The sequence below is a fragment of the Hylobates moloch genome, unplaced genomic scaffold (assembly GCF_009828535.3).
Source record: "Hylobates moloch isolate HMO894 unplaced genomic scaffold, HMol_V3 SCAFFOLD_14, whole genome shotgun sequence".
NCBI lineage: Eukaryota > Metazoa > Chordata > Mammalia > Primates > Hylobatidae > Hylobates > Hylobates moloch.
This window is the reverse complement of record NW_026652289.1, coordinates 83,151,705-83,171,765: the sequence shown is the minus strand read 5'-3', so window position 1 is coordinate 83,171,765 and position 20,061 is coordinate 83,151,705. Positions and strand designations below refer to the sequence as shown.

The 20,061-nt window shown below is 46.9% G+C and overlaps 1 protein-coding gene across 2 annotated transcripts in view; it reads left to right on the top strand.

Moving 5' to 3' along the window:
* The window catches only part of LOC116482010 (neuronal acetylcholine receptor subunit alpha-7), a 143,181-nt gene that overhangs the window by 110,522 nt on the left and 12,598 nt on the right, over positions 1–20,061 (top strand). For both annotated transcript variants that reach the window (XM_032175132.2, XM_032175133.2), the window contains 5 exons: positions 7,762–7,841; positions 11,478–11,645; positions 12,296–12,490; positions 13,457–13,543; positions 17,129–17,238. In XM_032175132.2, the coding sequence (XP_032031023.1) occupies positions 7,762–7,841; positions 11,478–11,645; positions 12,296–12,490; positions 13,457–13,543; positions 17,129–17,238 (640 nt within the window). The remainder of the gene's footprint in view (positions 1–7,761; positions 7,842–11,477; positions 11,646–12,295; positions 12,491–13,456; positions 13,544–17,128; positions 17,239–20,061) is intronic.

Below are 20,061 nucleotides of genomic sequence, written 5' to 3'. Positions count from 1 at the left end.
TTGGCTAGGAAAGGGAAATCCCCCAACCCCTTGCACTTCCTGGGTGAGGCGACGCCCCACCCTGCTTCGGCTTGCCCTCTGTGGGCTGCACCCACTGTCCAACCAGTCCCAGTGAGATGAACCAGGTACCTCAGTTGGAGAAATCACCCATCTTCTGCATCAATCTCGCTTGGAGCTGCACACCAGAGCTGTTCCTATTCGGCCATCTTGGAAGCAACCCCTATGTATAAGTCTTAACTAAAATATCAGCATAACAAGTCTAGCAATAATTTAAAAACAAATCCTAACAAGTTTAGGCTTCTATTAGGAATGCACAGTTTGTTTAACTTTCAAAAAGTCCGTTAATATAATTCATTCTATTAAAAGAATGAGGCAGAAAAAAATAAATGATCATTCTGGTAGTTGGAGAAAAATTAGTTGATGTTATTTAAAACCCATTTGTAATTGGAAGAAGTTTCACCTAACCTGACATAGGGGTCTCACTTAATGCTTGAAACATTAGAAGTTTCTAAATGTAGAATAAAATAAGAATATCAGTGTCATCACTCTTTAAAAGTATCTTAGTGACTATATGAATTTCAATAGTAATACAAGTAAAATAATAAAATATTTATGAATAAGAAAGGAACAAACCTGTTACATCATTTATAGGCCATATCATGTTTTTTTACATAGAAAATCCCTAGAGACTGTCTAGAAAAAATATATCTGATACAAAACAAGATCTATCAAAGTATCAAATGTGTTTCTATATTCTTACAACAGACAGTTAGAAAATGTAATTTCACAAATTTTATTTTCAATCTCTGCAGGTGTTAATGAGTACCAAAAAATAAATTTAAGAAAGAACAACATAAATGTTGAGTTGCATCACGTTTATGCCTGGGAAAACTCAATACCATAAAGATGCCAAATTTTTCCAAAATAAATTGAGTGTGATTAATGTGATTCCAACTAAATTTAATGTGATTCCAACTAAAGTCTCAACAGGGACTTCTTGAGACTGTACAAGTAAATTTAAAATTTACAATGATGAGCAAAGGGTCAGTAATGAGCAAGAATAGTAAAGTAAGACAATTTTAAAGAAAAAGAACCAAGTTGGGGGACTTTCTATGCCAAATGCAACACTTTCATAATGCTGTAAGGATTAAGATGATGTTTTGCTGGGTCGGGGATAGACATGTAACACAAGGAACAAAAACAGGGAGTCCAGAAACTGGATATCTGCTGTGTTAATCTTCTCCCATGTTATTTATAGCTTTGCTGTAATCCATCCTATGCCATATCCAGTTCTTACAATATCCCATGTTACATTCAATTTAATATGCCAACTAGTGGGTAAAGAAAAGATTTCTGAGTGGGAGCTAAACACTGGGTACTCATGGACATAAAGATGGCAACAACAGACACTGGAGACTACTGTAGGGGGAAAGGAGAAGGGAGCCAGGGTTGAAAAACTGTTGGACACTCTGCTTACTGCCTGGGTGATGGAATCAACTATACCCTAAACCTCTGCATCACGTGTGGTATACCCACGTGACAAACATGCACATGTATGTCCTGAATCTAAAATCAAAATCAAAATATGAACAGATAGCATGCGCCTGCAGTCCTGGCTACCAGGAGGCTGAGGCAGGTGGATGGCTTGAGCCCAAGAGTTTGAGGCTGCAGTGAGCCATGATCACACCACTGCACTCCAGCCTGGGTGACAGAGCATGACCCTGTCTCAAAATAAATAAATAAATAAATAATATAAATAAGTAAATATTTTCTTTTTTTAAAAAAGGAAATATTCTTGAATGCATTTTTCTGGAAGCCTCCTCCTGGTACCTCAGAATTCTGCTTCCTGGAATCTCTGGCAGGTAGAAATGACCATAAAAGTTTGTTTCTACTCAAGACTTTTTTGGTCATGGACTATGACAGGCCACATTGCTGGTTGCAGACCCTCAACATTTTAGAGTAAAATATAGAACTAAATCAAAAGATTTATGACAGGGTATGTCTGTCCCTCTGTCTTCTGTTCAGAAAATTCACCCATTCTCAACAGCCTTGCTTCCCCTCTGCAATCTGGGCATTGCTTCCGTCAGTGGTGTCTTCACATGGAATTGGGGAATTGGCAGCTTTTTTTCCCCTTTCTTGAGAGATTTAAAGTAAATGACACCTTAGATCAGATAGATGAGCATCATCCTTCCTCCTCCCTTCCTTTTTGGATAGATTTCATCTTCATCTCTCCTGCCCTTCTCTCTCTCAGTCTTTCAAGGTTGCTGAGAGCTCAGAGGGAATGCGATTGATTTCACGAGACCTTACTATTTAGGGTCATCCTGAACCCACACGTAGCATTTTCTTTGCAGCAGGACAGAGTGCCTGGATTTCTTCTTATTCTTATTATTCATCTTTACCTGAATGCAGAGGCTCATTCTGGTGAACACGTGCCCTACTGGGAGTTGGTCTTGCTGGACTTCTTTTATGGCTGGGCCCCTGGCTTTTTCTCTTAAGGCTCTAAGAGCTGGGCTTCTGGGTCAGATGACGCCTTCTCTGTGGAGGCACAATCACTCTCCTCTTTTCCGGCTTAGGGTTGAGGGCTCCCGTGCTCAGCAGTAGAGGTCAATGCTACAGAGTTGACTGAGGCAGGAGGCAAGGCTGAGCCTAGGATCAGAGGGCTCTTGTTCCAGGGCCAGCAGCTCTGCAGGGATGAGACCAGGCACCAGTGTGTGAGGATCCTAGGGGATGTGGAGGAAGGAAAGGTGTGATCTCAGACCCACAGGCTCCCCCTGCCTATACTGCCATTGACGTATGAATGTGAATGTGAAAGCACAACTTGTAATCCCATAAGGATTGGGCTTCTGAGTCCTGCCTGGAGGGGCAAGCAGTGGTTTGCTCCCAAGCCCTCTTTCAGCCTCACTGCTTAGGGCAACATGGTGCAAGCAAACACCATGATCCAGGCAAGCCAGACCTTCCTGGAGCCTCCTTCGTTCTGGTTTATCTCCAAGTGTGTGATCCCACCATGCCCTCCGCCAGGGGCCTGTCCACATCTGTTTCCATCTTTAGGAAGCTCTGCCTATCCTTTAAAGCCTATGCAGACACCTCTCCCCCTCCTACCCCCACTAAGGACATGTAGCTTGCCTCCTACATGTTTGAGTTAAATTTGCCCCAGTCACCCCCTCCATGGTGAGGGTAGGGCTCAGAGCTCTCCTCACACCAAGAGTGAGCCCCAGTCATTGCTGGCTGGGGGAGGACAAAGGCAGCCAGATAAAGGCAGCTCCTGCAAGGACGGAGAGGCCACAGGACGGCATCCTTACAAACTGTAGATGTACTGTGTCTTCCAGTTGTCAAAATAAAGAATATATTTGACCATTCTCAGACGATTTAATACAGAGCAGTTTAAATACACACAGAAGAGGAGCGAGGAGGAGAATGAATCCCTGCAGCCCCACCCCAGTTTCCACGGTTATGGATGTTTGCCAGCACAGGGCTGCCCAGCACTGGTGATGGGGTCACTGTTTGCTGGCATCCGTCGGGCATCCCCGGGGAAGCTGTGCCGGTGCTGTGGCCACTGAGGTCCTTGTAGGGGTTCTGGCCACTCACATTTCTGAGGTTCTTCATTTCCCACCTCAGATCGCTGTTTTCAAACTCAGTTTTCAGCAACAGGGCCCTTCTTCAAACCCATCTTATCTCCACCCCTAATGCTCAAAACAGATAAAGTAGTATTAGCACAAATCCATTACAAGAGTTTACTTTTATACTATGTACTTATAAAATCAATTTGCCTGTGGGAAAGAAGCGTAAAACTACCATCATGGGTATTAAGATTCGGATTTTGATAACATTTATGTGTTACAATTTCATGTAGCTCAATATTCTGTTTGGATGAAAAACATTCAGAAATCACTGAGTCACAAATCACTGAGTCACAGGTAAGCTGTTGCTAATAGCAACAGTTTTTTTTATCTTGTTTTTACCTGTTTGCCTTGTGATCTCAAGAGTCTCTTCAATTAAATTGATCCAAATGCTTGAAAGAAAGGCTTGTAGGAACTTTTTTTTTTCAGAGTTGAATCACTGATCTAACAGATGCTCAGTCTTGATTATAAATATGAAAGTCAGACAGGAAGAAACCCAAGCTTAAAATAAGCAAAACTTTGTTCCCCATAACGTGCATCAAACCACACTATTCTTAATTTTTAATTTATTTTTATTTCAAAAATATTTATTTTTTTTTTATTTTATTAGAGACAGGGTCTCACTCTGTCTCCTAGGCTGGAGGGCAGTGGTGCAAACATAGCTCACTGCAGCCTCAAACTCCTAGGCTCAACTAATCCTCCTGCCTCAGCCTCCTGAGTAGCTGGAACCATAAGCTTATGTCACCGCACTGATTAATTTTGTCAGTGTTTTGTTTTTGTAGAGATGGGGTCTTGCTTTGTTGCCCAGGCTGGTCTCAAACTTCTGGCTTCAAATGATCCTCCCCTCTGGGCCTCCCAAAGTGCCAATATTATAGGTGCGGGCCACTGCGCCCAGACTATAGACCATGCTTTCTATGTTGCTGCTACTGAGGGCGATTGATGGGGTAACGCGTCCCACGTCTGGTGCGGGTTAGATGCCGTGTAATTGGAGGCAGAGACTTTAATTTTTTAAAAGCAATGCAAAGCTGAAATCTCATTTGGTGACTCCCTTATAAGAGATTCAAATGCGTGCAAATTCGTGGCCAGAGAGGCTTTAGTTTAACTTCCATGCAAAAAGTAGTTAAACAGGACACATAAATTAACACAATGGTAGTCTCTAAGAGTTAAAATTTTAATAGTCATTGGAGTGTGTGACTTTTATTACCATTTTCAACTTGGCTCTCGCCTTCTCTCCTCTCTCTCACTCTCCCCGTTTCCCCCCTTATCCCCCTTTCTTCCTTCCCTTAAACTTCATCACGTTTTTGCTTGTTTCATATTCAAATCATGGCTTCCTCATACAATTACTACTTTTTTCCTAGAGTTTCTGTTGCCTTTTTTCTTCTTATAAGAATGTTTAAAACTGTGTCCTTAATCAAGTCCATGATGTTTTTCAGCTCATTATATCTCCTCTTTCTTGCTCTGAACCCGTTTGTTTCTGTCCTCAGTACTTTAACGTCTTGCTGGGATCTGGACCCACCTTTTTCTAGGCCTCCTGCTCAAGTCATCCTCTAACTCTCTTTTATTGATCTCCAGGTTTAGTCTAAAAGTGTATTTCTTCCTTCTCAGTTTTCACTCTCATTGTTCCAAAGCTGACCAAGGAAATACATGTAGGGAACAAGCTCTTCAAGGCTTTAATGTTCTTGAAAACCCTTTTTTTTTGCCTTCATGCTTGGGTGGTTTTTCTGCTGTGAGAAGTGTCTTCGTGTTATTTCTTGAGTAATTTTCTCCCTCCCACTCCCCCTGATGGAGCTTCTGTGAGTGAGGCGAGTTCCCACGGCCTTGTCCTCTATGCTGTCTTCTTTCTGTGTTACGTTTGATCTCTGTGATTGCTATCAGCCAAACCTCCCAGCTACTCATAAAAAGTTATTTCATAAATCATACCTTTAATTTCCATTTTTCTCTCTGTTTTTCTAATTGCTGTATCCTCTTGAATGTTGTGAGGACATTACATTCCTTTTTTAAGAAGTGATTTTTCCTTCTTTTCATTGACTCATTCTTCTTGGATCTTTTTTGGTGTGTGTCGCATGCTGAAGACTGTCCTCCAGTGTCTGTGATTCTGAGTTCCCCCTTGAGGAATCTCAGACATGGGAGAGGCTGCCTGAGGCTCTGTAGTCATGGGCAGCTCCTGCAAGGGCCATGGTGGCCAAAATGAGGGGAGCTTTACTCTGGGGTACTGGTACTTTGACTGGCTGCCTGTGATTTTTTGAGGTGGTTTATTTTTCTTTACCAGTAGAGCTGTGTTTTAAGGGTACCCAGGGTTGGTTTTAATCAGGCATGGTGAGACACTTAGACACAGAAGTGACTGTCCTGAAGGAAAACAGTTTTACTCACAGTTCCTTAGAAGCAGAAGCACAGGCTAGGCGCGGTGGCTCAGCCTGTAATCCCAGCACTTTGAGAGGCTAAGTGGGGGTGGATCACGAGGCCACGAGTTCAAGACCAGCCTAACCAACATGGTGAAACCCTGTCTCTACTAAAAATATAAAAATTAGCCGGGAGTGGTGGCACACACCTGTAATCCCAGCTACTCAGGAGGCTGAGGCAGGAGAATTGCTTGAACCCAGGAGGCAGAGGTTGCAGTGAGCCGAGGTCGCACCACTGCACTCCAGCCTGGGCAACAGAGTGAGACTCCATTTCAAAAAAAAAAAAAAGGCAATGCAGCACATGCAGGGACACAAGGAGGCACCAGGGCCATGCGGGAGGCAGAGAGAGTGCGGGAAACCTGAGCAAGGGACTTCCTTCATTGTGGCTTCTGCAGGAGGGAAGGGAGGAGCAGGACACGCGGGTTTAGGCTTAGGATTAGCTCCTTAGAGTAACTGCAATAGGCCCTGGGGCATAGGGACTCTTCCTGGTTGACTGTTACCTGGTCCTGCAGTGATGAGAGCAGGACTGGTGTCAACTCCAGTGTGACAGCCTGATAAAGGATGTGTTTGGGGGGGGGGGGTATGGGTTCTGGATTGACTGATTTGTGTTTGAAAGGCCAGAGTTGTTTACTATCTCTCCAGGGGCCCTCCAGAGTCAGCAAAGCCCCAGATGTCAACACATCAGAATCCAGAAAATATAAGAAGACAAGGCTAGTACAGGCTGTTGGTGTATTGCTGTTGGGGCTATGTGTGTGTGGGTGTGCGTCCTTTATCCCAGTTGTTAACTCCTGGCTGCAGGAGGCTGGAACAGGACAGAGAGGGGCAGAGGTGCATCCATCTAAAACTCACACTTACTTCTGTTGTCTTCCCCCACTCTCCTTCTTTTCATCGCTAACTGTGGAGCTGGAAGCCCTCTGGGGTTGTGGATTCCAGCTCCCTCCTGCACCTGCAGTTCAGTCATTCAAGATATATATGTGGGCCAGGCGCGGTGGCTCACGCCTGTAAACCCAGCACTTTGGGAGGCTGAGGTGGGTGGATCACAAGGTCAGGAGATTGAGACCATCCTGGCTAACACAGTGAAACCCCGTCTCTACTAAAAATACAAAAAATTAACCGGGTATGGCGGAGTGCGCCTGTAGTCCCAGCTACTTGGGAGGCTGAGGCAGGAGGATGACGTGAACCCGGGAGGTGGAGCTTGCAGTGAGCTGAGATCGCGCCACTGCACTCTAGCCTGAGTGACACAGCGAGACTCTGTCTCAAAAAAAAAAAAAAAAAAGATATATATGTGAAGCACGAACCAAGTGTGGGTCCGCTTCAAGAGGCTGGAACTAGAGCTTTGCACACAGCGAGTGAAAACCCTGCCCCATGAGGCTCACAGGATGGCAGCGTGCCTCACCCACCCTCTGTTCTTCTAGATACCATGAAAATGTCACATCTGCCGATGTCCCCCAAAGTTGTTTACAGGTTTCATTTGGTTAAGAGCTTGACTTTATATACATTGTGAGAAAAATCACCAGTTCGGTGTGAAAATTGAAATGGGGGTAGACACTGGCCCCTTCCAAGCTGTGCCCTGGGAAGACCTCCCAGGCCAGCCCCAGTGGTGCTCTCAGGCGGGGTGTGGGGTTGTGAGGACAGACAGGGGCCCCTCTCAAGGTCTCTGCTGCTCCATCGAAGACAGACCCCAGGGCTTCGGGAAATCCACAGCCTGGTGGCACTGGCTCATGCAGTCCTTTTCCTGTTTCTAGTGCTGATGAGCGCTTTGACGCCACATTCCACACTAACGTGTTGGTGAATTCTTCCGGGCATTGCCAGTACCTGCCTCCAGGTAAGCTGCACCTCCTTTGTCCTCTTCCAGTTAGAAGATTGAAGCGAGTTTGGGTGTCAGTCTGGCCAGTGCCCCCGTGTGGTGGACGAGCTCTTTGCTTCGCCTTTGCTCACTCCCACCTCTTCCTCTCTCTTCTCTTCTGTGCTTCTATGTGCTTTCTACCCCCAGAAGTCCATCCTCCTCTTTTGTCTCAATCAAGCCGTCTTTGCCAGTATGTCCTTATTTTCTGCCATGTGTGCCTTAAAGCCAATGTACAAGTACAGCAAGTCTCCTTTGCCAGGCAGTGGCCACCTCACCTTCCAGCCTGCAAGCCACCTCTCCAGGCTCTGCTTCTCCGTTCCAGCTTGCCATCCTCCTTCCCGCGGGACTCGGTGTCTTGGCAGGTGCAGCGCTCCAGCTGCCGGGGGTGAGATGGGACAGTTCCGGGATCCTGAGTGCGTGCACTAAAGAGCACGTGCAGGTTACAGGCAAGGTCTGGTGGTTTCGAGGGAGAGCTCTCTCGCGGCTGACTTCTTCCCAGCAGTGGCTCACCTCCAAGGCGAAGTGCTCCCTGGGCTGGTTCTCTCCCACCAGCCCATCTTTTCAGTCGATTCACAGGGCAAGGGAAATGGGTTTATGGCCTGGAGGTGCATGCAGAGTGCGTGCTAGCGTATTGATATGAACAGCTGGGGTTTTTGATCTTTTAGAGGATTTTTAATGTGTTTATTCCAGGGTGATCTCCCACACTGCAACTGTTTAACTTTCTGCTCAGAGGCAACCTGCAATTTACCTGCACACCTAACTACCACTCACACGTACGACTCACACACACACCACTTACAACCACTCACACATACCACACACACCACTCACCCCTTACACACCACACACACACCACTCCCACACACACACCACTCAGTACTCACACACACCACTCACACACCACTCACACCACACCACTCACACCACCACACATACACTACTCCCACAACACCACCCACACATTACTCACACACGCCAAACACCATCTACACACACCACCCACAGACACCACTCACAATCACACACTACTACACCACCCACACACCACTCACCAATCCATACATACCACTCACAAACCACTCACACCAACACACACACCACTCAGACACCACTAACACACACACCCCTCACACACCACTCATACACACCACTCACACACGACTCACAACCCTCACACACACCACTCACACACATGCAGACATGCACACTCAAACCAGATACACTACTCACACCACTCACATACCACACATACTGGCTGTGCCTTCTGGGTTGCTGTCTGCGTGCCCTCCCTGTCAGCAGGTGACAAGCATCTGGGGGCACAGTCAGCCTTTGCTCACCTTAGCATTTATCCCTGAATGAACAAAGGAGCGGGTGAACCTGTCAATGGTAGACACTTCCCAATAATATTGGAAGAGATTGAAGAAGTCCAGCTGTTCAGGCTTCTCGAAGCATCCGCTTTCCTGCTAGCCCTGGCATTTCCTCCTACCAGCAGGACCCTTGCAGACAGGGGTAGTGGGGGGAGCCTTCCATCACTCCCGAGGTCTTTCTCACCAGGCCTGCGTGTTGCAGCTTCTGTTATGAGGGCTATTTTAGAAAACAGCCTCCGGTAGTCACCAGTGTAGAATATGCTGCTGCAGGTTGTTTGGAAGGCTGAGGCTATTTTCAGCGGCAGGAGCAGTACTGCAAGCCTCGAGCTGCCTGAGCGCAGCAGCCCCCTCTGGGGCTCCAGGCCTGTGTCCCCACCGCAGTGGCCCTGGATTCCGGTCAGGACAGGGCACGTTGTCCTGTGACCATGAGGGGCTTCCTTACACTGGCAGGAAAAGCCCAGGGCCGCTTGGATTGGGAAACCCCCGCCTGCTCCCTGGGAGTGTAGAACGAGTCCCAGGATGCTGCCCTGTCTGTAGAGGGGCATGGATAGAAAAGAATGTTTTGAGTTCAAGCTCTGAAATAAATAGAGACTTGATCATAACATGACTTTCCCCCCCATTTCATGTGTTTATTTTTTAACAGCTTTATTGAGAGAGAATTTACATATCATGCATTTTAAGAACATGATTCAACAATTTTTAGTGTATTTACAGAATTATGCAATCATTACCACAGTCTAGTTTTAGAACATTCCCATCACCCCACAAAGATCCCTTTTGCTTGTTTGCAGTTAATTCCCATTCCTACTCCCAGCAACCACTGATCTGCTTTGTCTCTAGAAATTCTCTGTCTCGGGCCATTTCGTAGAAATGGGCTCATGAAGTTACAAAGCTTTCTAATTAACTGGCAGACAATGTGGGTTTTGGGGGGATCCAACTATTAATGGAGGGGGATTGTCTGTGATGATTCCAGATTCCTATAAACATTTCATGTAAGGACGCAAAGCATACTTAAAGGAACTTCAGGGGACAAAATGTGTGTCTTTTCCCAACTCGGTTGTGAGGTGGGGTCCTTGTCTGCAAGGCCGTGGAGGCCCTTCCTGCGTGTGTTCTTTCTGTAACTCAGTAGCAGAAGTTTGCAGAGTGCCAGCCCTGCCCCAGGAACACTTGGACACTGAGTCTGTGCCTGTCTTCTTGTGCTATGCAGCCTTCCTCTGGGCAGGGAAGAGCACATGAGTGTAAATAACTGGAGTGGCCTCTTCTGGTTTCCTCCCCTTGGCCCTCTGGGAAATCCACTTCCAACCTGTCCTAGCCTGGAATAGCTCTTTTCAGCGGAAACTCTTCCTTCAAGCACCATCTCTTCAGCTTAAACTTATCTGTTCTTGTTTTTTGTTTGTTTGTTTGTTTTTTAACTTTTTTTCTTACAGACAGATTCTAGGTGTGTTCCCCAGGCTGGAGTGCAGGGGCTCGATCATAGCTCACTTCACTTTAGCCTCAAACTCCTGGGCTCAAGCAATGCTCCTGCCTTAGCCTTCTGAGTAGCTGGGACTACAGGCATGCGTCACCTCACCCAGCTAATTTTTTTTATTAGAGATGTCTCACTATGTCGCCCAGTCCGGTTTCAAACTCCTAGTCTCAAGTGACCCTCCCACCTCAGTGTCTTGAGTCACTGGGATTATGGGCATGAGACACTGTGCCCAGCTTGTTCTGTTCTTGATCTAGAATGTAAATTAGTTAAAATTCTAGCTTTAACCAGAATTCTAGATTGTATTTCTCGATAATCATGTGTTCTTCCCATTTTTAACCTAAAGAAAATGCCTACCTCACCCCGCACCAAACACACACACACACACACACACACACACACCCCTTTTAGATTCTATTTCTAACTTCATCGTCAGTGTTATCAACTTCCCTGAGATGTTTTGCATTCTTTACTTTTATCATTTAGAGTCTGAAGATGCTCATGGTAAATGCAAGATTATAGAGCTAACTAACTCTTTGCAGAAAAAGCCCACAAAACAGTCTTTGACAGAGCATGTCAGTGTTACGTTTGGATTTTAAAAGACAGTGAAGCTTAGCTGAGATTCTGTTTTACAGATTTTGCGAATAAATAAAAAGATTCAGTTTGCTCTGGACTGTGTTAGCTGCAGTGCGGAGGGCGGAACCGGCTGAAGGAACTGCTGTGTATTTTGAGCACATCTCAGTCAGCTTCCGTTTCAGTCTTCTGTTCCCATCACCCACACAGGCATATTCAAGAGTTCCTGCTACATCGATGTACGCTGGTTTCCCTTTGATGTGCAGCATTGCAAACTGAAGTTTGGGTCCTGGTCGTACGGAGGCTGGTCCTTGGATCTGCAGATGCAGGAGGCAGATATCAGTGGCTATATGCCCAATGGAGAATGGGACCTAGTGGGTAAGCCATGAGACTAACAGCCTGGAAGAAAGCTTTCCTATTCCTGGGCAAGCTTTAAAAGTTTGGGATTTTCCACTGTCCTTTCCAGTGTGAGCATTTATTGAATTTTGCAGTAGTCTCCATAATTTAGTGAGAGCTACAGGAGGAGAAACAGAAAACAGTTAGGATATGCCATGCTTTCCAAGAGGAACTGGCAACTGTAGTGAGGATGCATTTAAACAAACCAGTGTGAGGATAGATATCTCTACATTATTCAGATCCACTCCATTTCTAAAAGCAAGTTGAGCAGCAAATTTCAGTTGATGGGAACCTATATTTGATTATTTTAAATAGGAAAACAGTGGTTACATTTATAACAGTGTAAAACTGGTAATGTATTATTTATAATTATTATAATCATGTGTTTCCAATCCACCAAAAGAATATCTACCAATTTGGCCAACTATCACTAAAATACTCTTAACTCTATAGTAAATCAACAAGGTTTTATTCAAGCTAATTACACCCCCGCCCTTTTTTTTTTTTTTTTTTTAGCACTTTGCAAAAAAGTGCTAAAAAGGGCTGTGCTTGGGTGTGGTATACACATTGAAATAAACAGGGTAATTTATTGTATTCTAACAATGGCTCCTTCTCTCCTCCTCCCTATGGAGGAATCCCTGGCAAGAGGAGTGAAAAGTTCTATGAGTGCTGCAAAGAGCCCTACCCCGATGTCACCTTCACAGTGACCATGCGCCGCAGGACGCTCTACTATGGCCTCAACCTGCTAATCCCCTGTGTGCTCATCTCCGCCCTCGCCCTGCTGGTGTTCCTGCTTCCTGCAGATTCCGGGGAGAAGATTTCCCTGGGTAAGCGCCCCGGTGTCTGGTGGGAGTCCGAGACTGGAGGCCCTCTGCTGAGGTCAGCTCTGGAGGGCTCACAGCGGACAGCGCAGGACTCCATCAGGGTTCCTGGGGATTCCCTGACTCATCCCACATGGACCTCCTAGCCCAGGGTGGCTCCAGGACACCAGAGGTCCCTGATTCGGGCTCTGCGCTGGACGGCTGTGTGATCCTGAGAATACTGGAGGACCCTCAGAGGATGGAGGATGCACGGGGAGGGGCCAGCTCCACTCTGCCTCGAGGGACCTGTGCTTTTCTTCCCTCCTGCCACCCCACCTGTTCCTCGATGGCAACTGGTCATCGAGGGAACAATTTAGCTTAGTATCAGTTTGCATTTGTATGTTACAGTACCCAGTGTAATTCTTATGATCACTCCCATACAAAGCTAAGGAAACCAAGATTTTGAATGGCGGAATGAGTTTCCCAATGTCTTAAAGAGTTACTAAACATCAGATGTAGCATATGGTAGAGATCATTCCGAAACCCATATCTTCTGAGTATGAGGTTCAGAAAGATTGAATGTTATATCTAAGGTCACATAGCTAGCTGAGTAGCAAACCTAAGACCTGAAACCAGGTCTCCTGACTGCATATTTTCTTTTTCCTGCTACGTGAAACTACTTCTCAATAATATTTTACAAAGAATATGAGAGATAATGGTGCCAAGTTAAATTTTTCAGTTTGTGTTGATGCTTTTAAAATTCTGGGTCCTAAACTTGTCTCCGTAGGAGACTCCTTTGGGACTCTGATAAGTGGCATGGAATGTCCCCTGGAAAATGCACACGCCCATACATAGGGAAAACTTATATCCCATGACATTCCCCCCAGCGCCTCCCTAGTTCTTTTGAGTGTCAGGTTAGGAGCCCTCTTTAGACAGAATTGAGGCCTTCTTGTCTGTTTTTATCTGAGGAACTGCTGTGTGTTTATGTTTTAGGGATAACAGTCTTACTCTCTCTTACTGTCTTCATGCTGCTCGTGGCTGAGATCATGCCCGCAACATCCGATTCGGTACCATTGATAGGTAAGTCAAGAGTCGGGCTCCTCTCTTGCAGATATGGGGTTAGGGTTAGCGTGTGCCCAGGATTTCCCAGCAGATGAAACTAGAAGAAATAGGGCTGCACTGCCCCCATTTTCTCTGGAAGGTGATGATTTGCTGTAACTATTCAGAGTCACCTGGGCCCAAGTAAGGGGAAGGGGATGTTCAGCTTTGAGGTTTGACTTTTAACTTGCAGAAATGCCTCCCTTCCCCTCATAATTCTCCTCCTCATGCTTGCTTTCAAGCCAGATATTTTATCATTAGAGATGCATCATTTTAGCTTAAGATGTTTTCCCACAAAGCCTTTGTTAAAATGGGAGAAGCACACGGTTACTGTGTCCTGAGATAACTCAATATCTCTGTATAAAATAAAAGTTTTTAGGGAAATATGAATGAGAAAAATATATTTTGCACAGGTATAAGGCATGACCCTCTACCCAGGGAGGGACAACAAAAACAAGAGTCTCCACTCCCACTGGGCAGTGAAGGTTGGAAGGAGGTATACAGACTGTCATTACACCTGCTGGCCCCTGCTGCTTGAGGATCCATTCTGTGTCTACCTGGGGGTGGGCTAGAGGGAGAGCCCTACCTGGATACCCCCAGGCTTTAGGAATCAAGCAGCAAAGGCCCTTCTTTGTGGAACTCCCTGTATGTGCAGTATCTTGGCCAGAGAAACTGTTGGTATGAAAAGGCTTTGTGGGTATCATTCTTCTCTTGGTACCTTCCAGACAGGGAAGAACCACCTTCCACCTGATTCTGACTCTATTCTTTCTACCTTCCAGCACACTGCTTTCAGTAGAGATTTGCAGCCACCCTTCCTGGGGCAGTTGTCAGGCCTTCTCTGGACTGATTACCCGCTGGGAAAGGCTTGGTTGGTGCATAGCCCACATCTAGAAGGATGGGATGTTGATGGCCCCAGGCACATCAGCTTTGCTGCCCTCTGTTGATGGAATTTCAGTCTGGGCAATCCTTTGACCCCCATCTCTCCAGAAGTGGTTGGTCTGCTCAGGCTGCCGTGACAAAATACTATGGACTTAGGGGCTTAAATAACAGAAATTTATTTTCTCACAGTTGCACTGCTGAAAGTCTAAGACCAAGGGGCTACCAGGGATGGTTTAACCTGAGACCTCTCCCCCTGGCTTGCAGACAACCACTTTCACAATGCATTGTCCTCGCCTGGTAGTTCCTCTGTGCCCCTGCATCGCTGGTGTCTCTCTGTGTGCCCAAATTTCCTCTTCTTCATTAAAAGAACACCAGTCAGATTGGATTAGGGCTTACCCTGATGACCTAATTGTACTTAATTACCTCCCTAAAGACCCTATCTCCAAGTACAGTCACATTCTAGGGTACTAGGGGTTAGGGCTTCAACATATGAATTCTAGGGGGAAGCATCATTCAGCTCATAAGGGTCACGGTTTGCTCCAGTCTCCTTCCTTTTCTCAGGGGCCCTGACGCTAACTTTAGGTCTCGAACTTCCACCTCTGGCAAAGCTCCTCCCAGGTACCTCTTGGTCTTTGTAGGAAGGCTGTGAGTTCCTTCCTGGCGTGAGGGCCAGTGAGGGCTAGCTAAATGCTTAGCCTCCTACACCCTGATGCTTTCCGCTTACAGCTCAACCCCTTGAGCAGACAGCCACACCAAAGGTTTAATAATCAGAGCTGCCCACTAAAGAATGCCCCCTCATTTCTCCTAGACATCTTGGCCTGTGTAATTGCTCATCATTGCACAAATCCTGCAAGGAAGGGGTTCCTGTTTTAATGGAGGCTACCGTAACAAATTGCCATAGACTGGGGGCCTAAACAACAGACATTTATTTCTCACAGTTCTGCGAGGCTGCAAGTCCTAGATAAGGGTGGCAGCGGGGCTCTGGTGAGGGGTCACTCCCTGGTTTACAGCTGGCCCTCTTCTCGCTGTGGCCTCGCATGGCAAAAAGAGAGTGAATTCGCTCTTTAGCCTCTTTTTATGAAGGACTCTAACCCCATTCATGAGGGCTGCACCCTCAGGACCTGTTCAAGGCCCTTGAGAATATCACTCACCATTTCTCTACTTACACAACACTTCTGACACCAAAGCGGGGCGTTTCTCCCACATCGACCAATTCTTGGAAACCAGCTGGGCGTCCTACAGTTAGTTCACTTCAGTCCTGACACCACCTGGAGTTGGCACAGCACTCACAGATTAAGGCACACAAGACCACTTCCACTTGAGATGCCAGTTAGAAGTTCCGGCTTCCGATGCTTCTGACCAAGCGTCTGTAAATCGGGGAGTTCCGAAAAGCACATCTTTGAGTTCAGCCGTTTACTAGAGTGACTCACTCTAGTAAACTCAGGGAAACATTTTACTGATATTTATTCATTAATTATAAAGCACAGATGAACAATCAAATGAAAGAAATGCATAGGGCAAGGTATTTGAGAAGGGGCATGGAGATGGGCACATCACCCCCCAAACACCTCCACATGTTCAGCACTGGGAATGTCTCCAAAGAACTCCATCCTTTTGGGTTTTTATGGAGGCTTCACTACATAGGCATGATTGAGTACATCATTGGCCACTGGTGATCAACTCAACCCTCAGTACCTCTTTCCTCCCCAGGGGTCAAGGGTTGGAAGAGGGGACAGGGCTTGAAGGTTCCAACTCTCTAATTACTTGGCTGGTTCCCCTGGGAGCCAAACCCCATCCTGAGGGTATCCAGGAACCTCAGCCATAAATCATCTCATTAGCATATAAAAAGACACGGATGACTCCAGAGATTCAAAGGTTTTAGGAGCTGTGTGCCTGGAAATGGGAGGAATACCAAATACGTATTGCTTATTATAAATCACAATCTCATACCTCCCAAAGCCCCACCTCCAGATACCATCCCAGTTAGGACTAGGGTTTTAACACATGAACTTTGTGGGGACACAAACATCATCCTTTGCACCACCCCCATTGGAGAGCTGAGGCCCAAAAAGGCTGAGCATCCACTCCAAACTCACAGCCAGTAACTAGTGGACCAGGGTGGAAGCACTCAGATGCTCCATGCTGCCTCTCAGCTGGGCCCTCGTGGAAGGACACCCATGGCCCATTAGAGCCAAAGCTGAGACTGAAGTTCTCGTCCTGAAAAGTCCCTGCCACTGACCTCTTCCTCAGGCTGGACAGCTGGCAGCCAGATGGTGTGCAGGTTTGCCCTCATTGTGCCCCTGGAGCACAGTAGAGGCCTGCATCGTAAACACTGGATGGTTCCCATGCCCTCACATCCAGTATTTACTCACAGGAACAACCTTATCACCATCCTGCCAGGAGATGCTAGCTCTTATTCACTGACAAGGAGGCCAGAGTGCATGGAAGTGCAATGAAGTGAGGGAAGGCCACTCCGTGGGCGGGAAGTCAGACCACGCTGGCTGGATTTGCCTACCCAGAATATGGGCTGCAGGCCTGGCTGGTGGCAGGAGGCCATCTGCCCAGCACATGGGCATCACGGCACCCTGAGGCCCTGACGGTCAGAGAACCTGGTCAGGGTGTGCCTGTCCTGTGACGTTCAGTGCCGTGGGAGCCCCAGGTCTCACCCTGCATCTGTTCTCTCCACAGCCCAGTACTTCGCCAGCACCATGATCATCGTGGGCCTCTCGGTGGTGGTGACGGTGATCGTGCTGCAGTACCACCACCACGACCCCGACGGGGGCAAGATGCCCAAGTGGGTACGTTCCTCCCACCCCCGATGGAGTCGGAGCCCCTCCCTAAAGGAGGCTCCTCCTAGGGTTTATTTTTAAAATCACACAAAAAACGGGCATTCCTAAAGAAATAGCTTTGGGTTTTTTGTTTGTTAGTTTTTTGAGACAGAGTCTCACTCTGTCACCCAGGCTGGTGTGCAGTGGCATAATCTCGGCTCACTGCAACCTCCACCTCCTGGATTCAAGTGATTCTCCTGCCTCAGCCTCCCAAGTAGCTGGGACTGCAGGCATCTGCCACCACGCCAGGCCAATTTTTTGTATTTTTAGTAGAGATAGGGTTTCACTATGTTGGCCAGGCTGGTCTCGAACTCCTGACCTCGTGATCTGCCCACCTCAGCCTCTCAAAGTGCTGGGATTACAGGTGTGAGCCATCATGCCCAGCCAGAAATAGCTTTGTTTTTGTATTTCGTCACCTATTGATGTGTCTTTGTGTAGTGTGCAGTCATGGTGCGCGTGTTCCCAGATGCCCTGTGGCACTGCTGTCTGATCTGACTCTGCAGAGTAAGGCTCTCAAACTGGCTGCCCTGTGTGTTCTATCAGCACGGTGTTTTGAGAAGCTAGTTTGTTTTTTGATGCATGCCATGAAGCACTGTGCTGCAGTTGGAAGCGACAGATGAGACAGATGCGTAGCAACATGGTTGAGGCTTCACAACAGAATGAGGAGCAAAGAGTAAGAAACAGAATGAGCCATGTACAAATATGTACGTTCAGTACGTATAGGGATATCATCCAACCGGAAGTCTATGAAACAAAGACTAATCGTCACCAGCGCAGAAGGGGAAAGGGATAAAAGGAAATGGAAGAAAACAGAAAGGATTGCATCCCACAGCCTGTCAGCTTAGCCTGGGCCATACCACTCCTGCCCCAGCTGCTGGCACCGTGCCCGGCCACATCTACGGATGCCCACCCACCCAGGGATCCTCTCCTGCAGGATCTGGTGTCCGGAGCTCTGCATCCACCCTCGCCTGGCAGTCAGGAAACCTTGATGAGGGCCTAGGGACGGCCTGAGCTTCTTCCCCCCTTAATGTGGGCTTTGTAAAGCTTCCCTGTCCTCCTGTCTAGAGAGCCTGGCCTAAGGATTTGGGGAGCTAAAAAGGCCCTCACATCCCAAAAGCTGTCTGTCTTTGGAGACCACTTGTGTCCCAGTTCAGAAGGGAATCTAGGAATCACCAACAAGCTAAATGCAGCTGTAGGGGGTGAGATGCCCTCAGGTACCCTCCAGGAATAGGGGATTGCTGGGCCTCCTGAAGCATTCATTGTGCAGTAGTTTAGTTACCCGAATGCCCACTTAGCAAAGACTACTTAAAAAATACATGTACCCTAAAACTTAAAGTATAATAATAAAATTAAATTAAAAAAAAAACAAACCCCTTCTCCCCTCTCCTCGCCGTGGCCGCGGGCCAGTCCCCCGCGCCGGGTCCGCCCCCGGGGCTGCGGTTCCGCGCGGCGCCTCCCCTCAGCCAGCGCCTAGCAGTCGACTTAGAACTGGTGCGGACCAGGGGAATCCGACTGTTTAATTAAAACAAAGCATCGCGAAGGCCCGCGGCGGGTGTTGACGCGATGTGATTTCTGCCCAGTGCTCTGAATGTCAAAGTGAAGAAATTCAATGAAGCGCGGGTAAACGGCGGGAGTAACTATGACTCTGTTAAGGTAGCCAAATGCCTCCTCATCTAGTGACGCGCATGAATGGATGAACGAGATTCCCACTGTCCCTACCTACTATCCAGCGAAACCACAGCCAAGGGAACGGGCTTGGCGGAATCAGTGGGGAAAGAAGACCCTGTTGAGCTTGACTCAACTCTGGCACGTGAAGAGACATGAGAGGTGTAGAATAAGTGGGAGGCCCCCGGCGGCACCCCCCGCCCCGGTCCCCACCAGGGGGCAGGGCGGGGTCCACCGGCCTTGCAAGGAACAACCGGTACCAGTCACTGCAAAAACATGCCAAATTGTAAAGACCATCGAGGCTAGGAAGAAACTGCATCAACTAACGAGCAAAATAACCAACTAACATCATAATGACAGGATCAAATTCACACATAACAATATTAACTTTAAATGTAAATGGGCTAAATGCTCCAATTAAAAGACACAGACTGGCAAATTGGATAAGGAGTCAAGACCAATCAGTGTGCTGTATTCAGGAAGCCCATCTCACGTGCAGAGACACACATAGCCTCAAAATAAAGGGATGGAGGAAGATCTACCAAGCAAATGGAAAACAAAAAAAGGCAGGGGTTGCAATCCTAGTCTCTGATAAAATAGACTTTAAACCAACAAAGATCAAAAGAGACAAAGCCATTACATAATGGTAAAGGGATCAATTCAACAAGAAGAGCTAACTATCCTAAATATATATGCACCCAACACAGGAGCACCCAGATTCATAAAGCAAGTCCTGAGTGACCTACAAAGAGACTTAAACTCCCACACAATAATAATGGGAGATTTTAACACCCCACTGTCAACATTAGACAGATCAATGAGACAGAAAGTTAACAAGGATATCCAGGAATTGAACTCAGCTCTACATAAAGTGGACCTAATAGACATCTACAGAACTCTCCACCCCAAGTCAACAGAATATACATTTTTTTCAGCACCACACCACACCTATTCCAAAATTGACCACATAGTTGGAAGTAAAGCTCTCCTCAGCAAATGTAAAAGAACAGAAATTATAACAAACTGTCTCTCAGACCACAGTGCAATCAAACTAGAACTCAGGATTAAGAAACTCACTCAAAACCGCTCAACTACATGGAAACTGAACAACCTGCTCCTGAATGACTA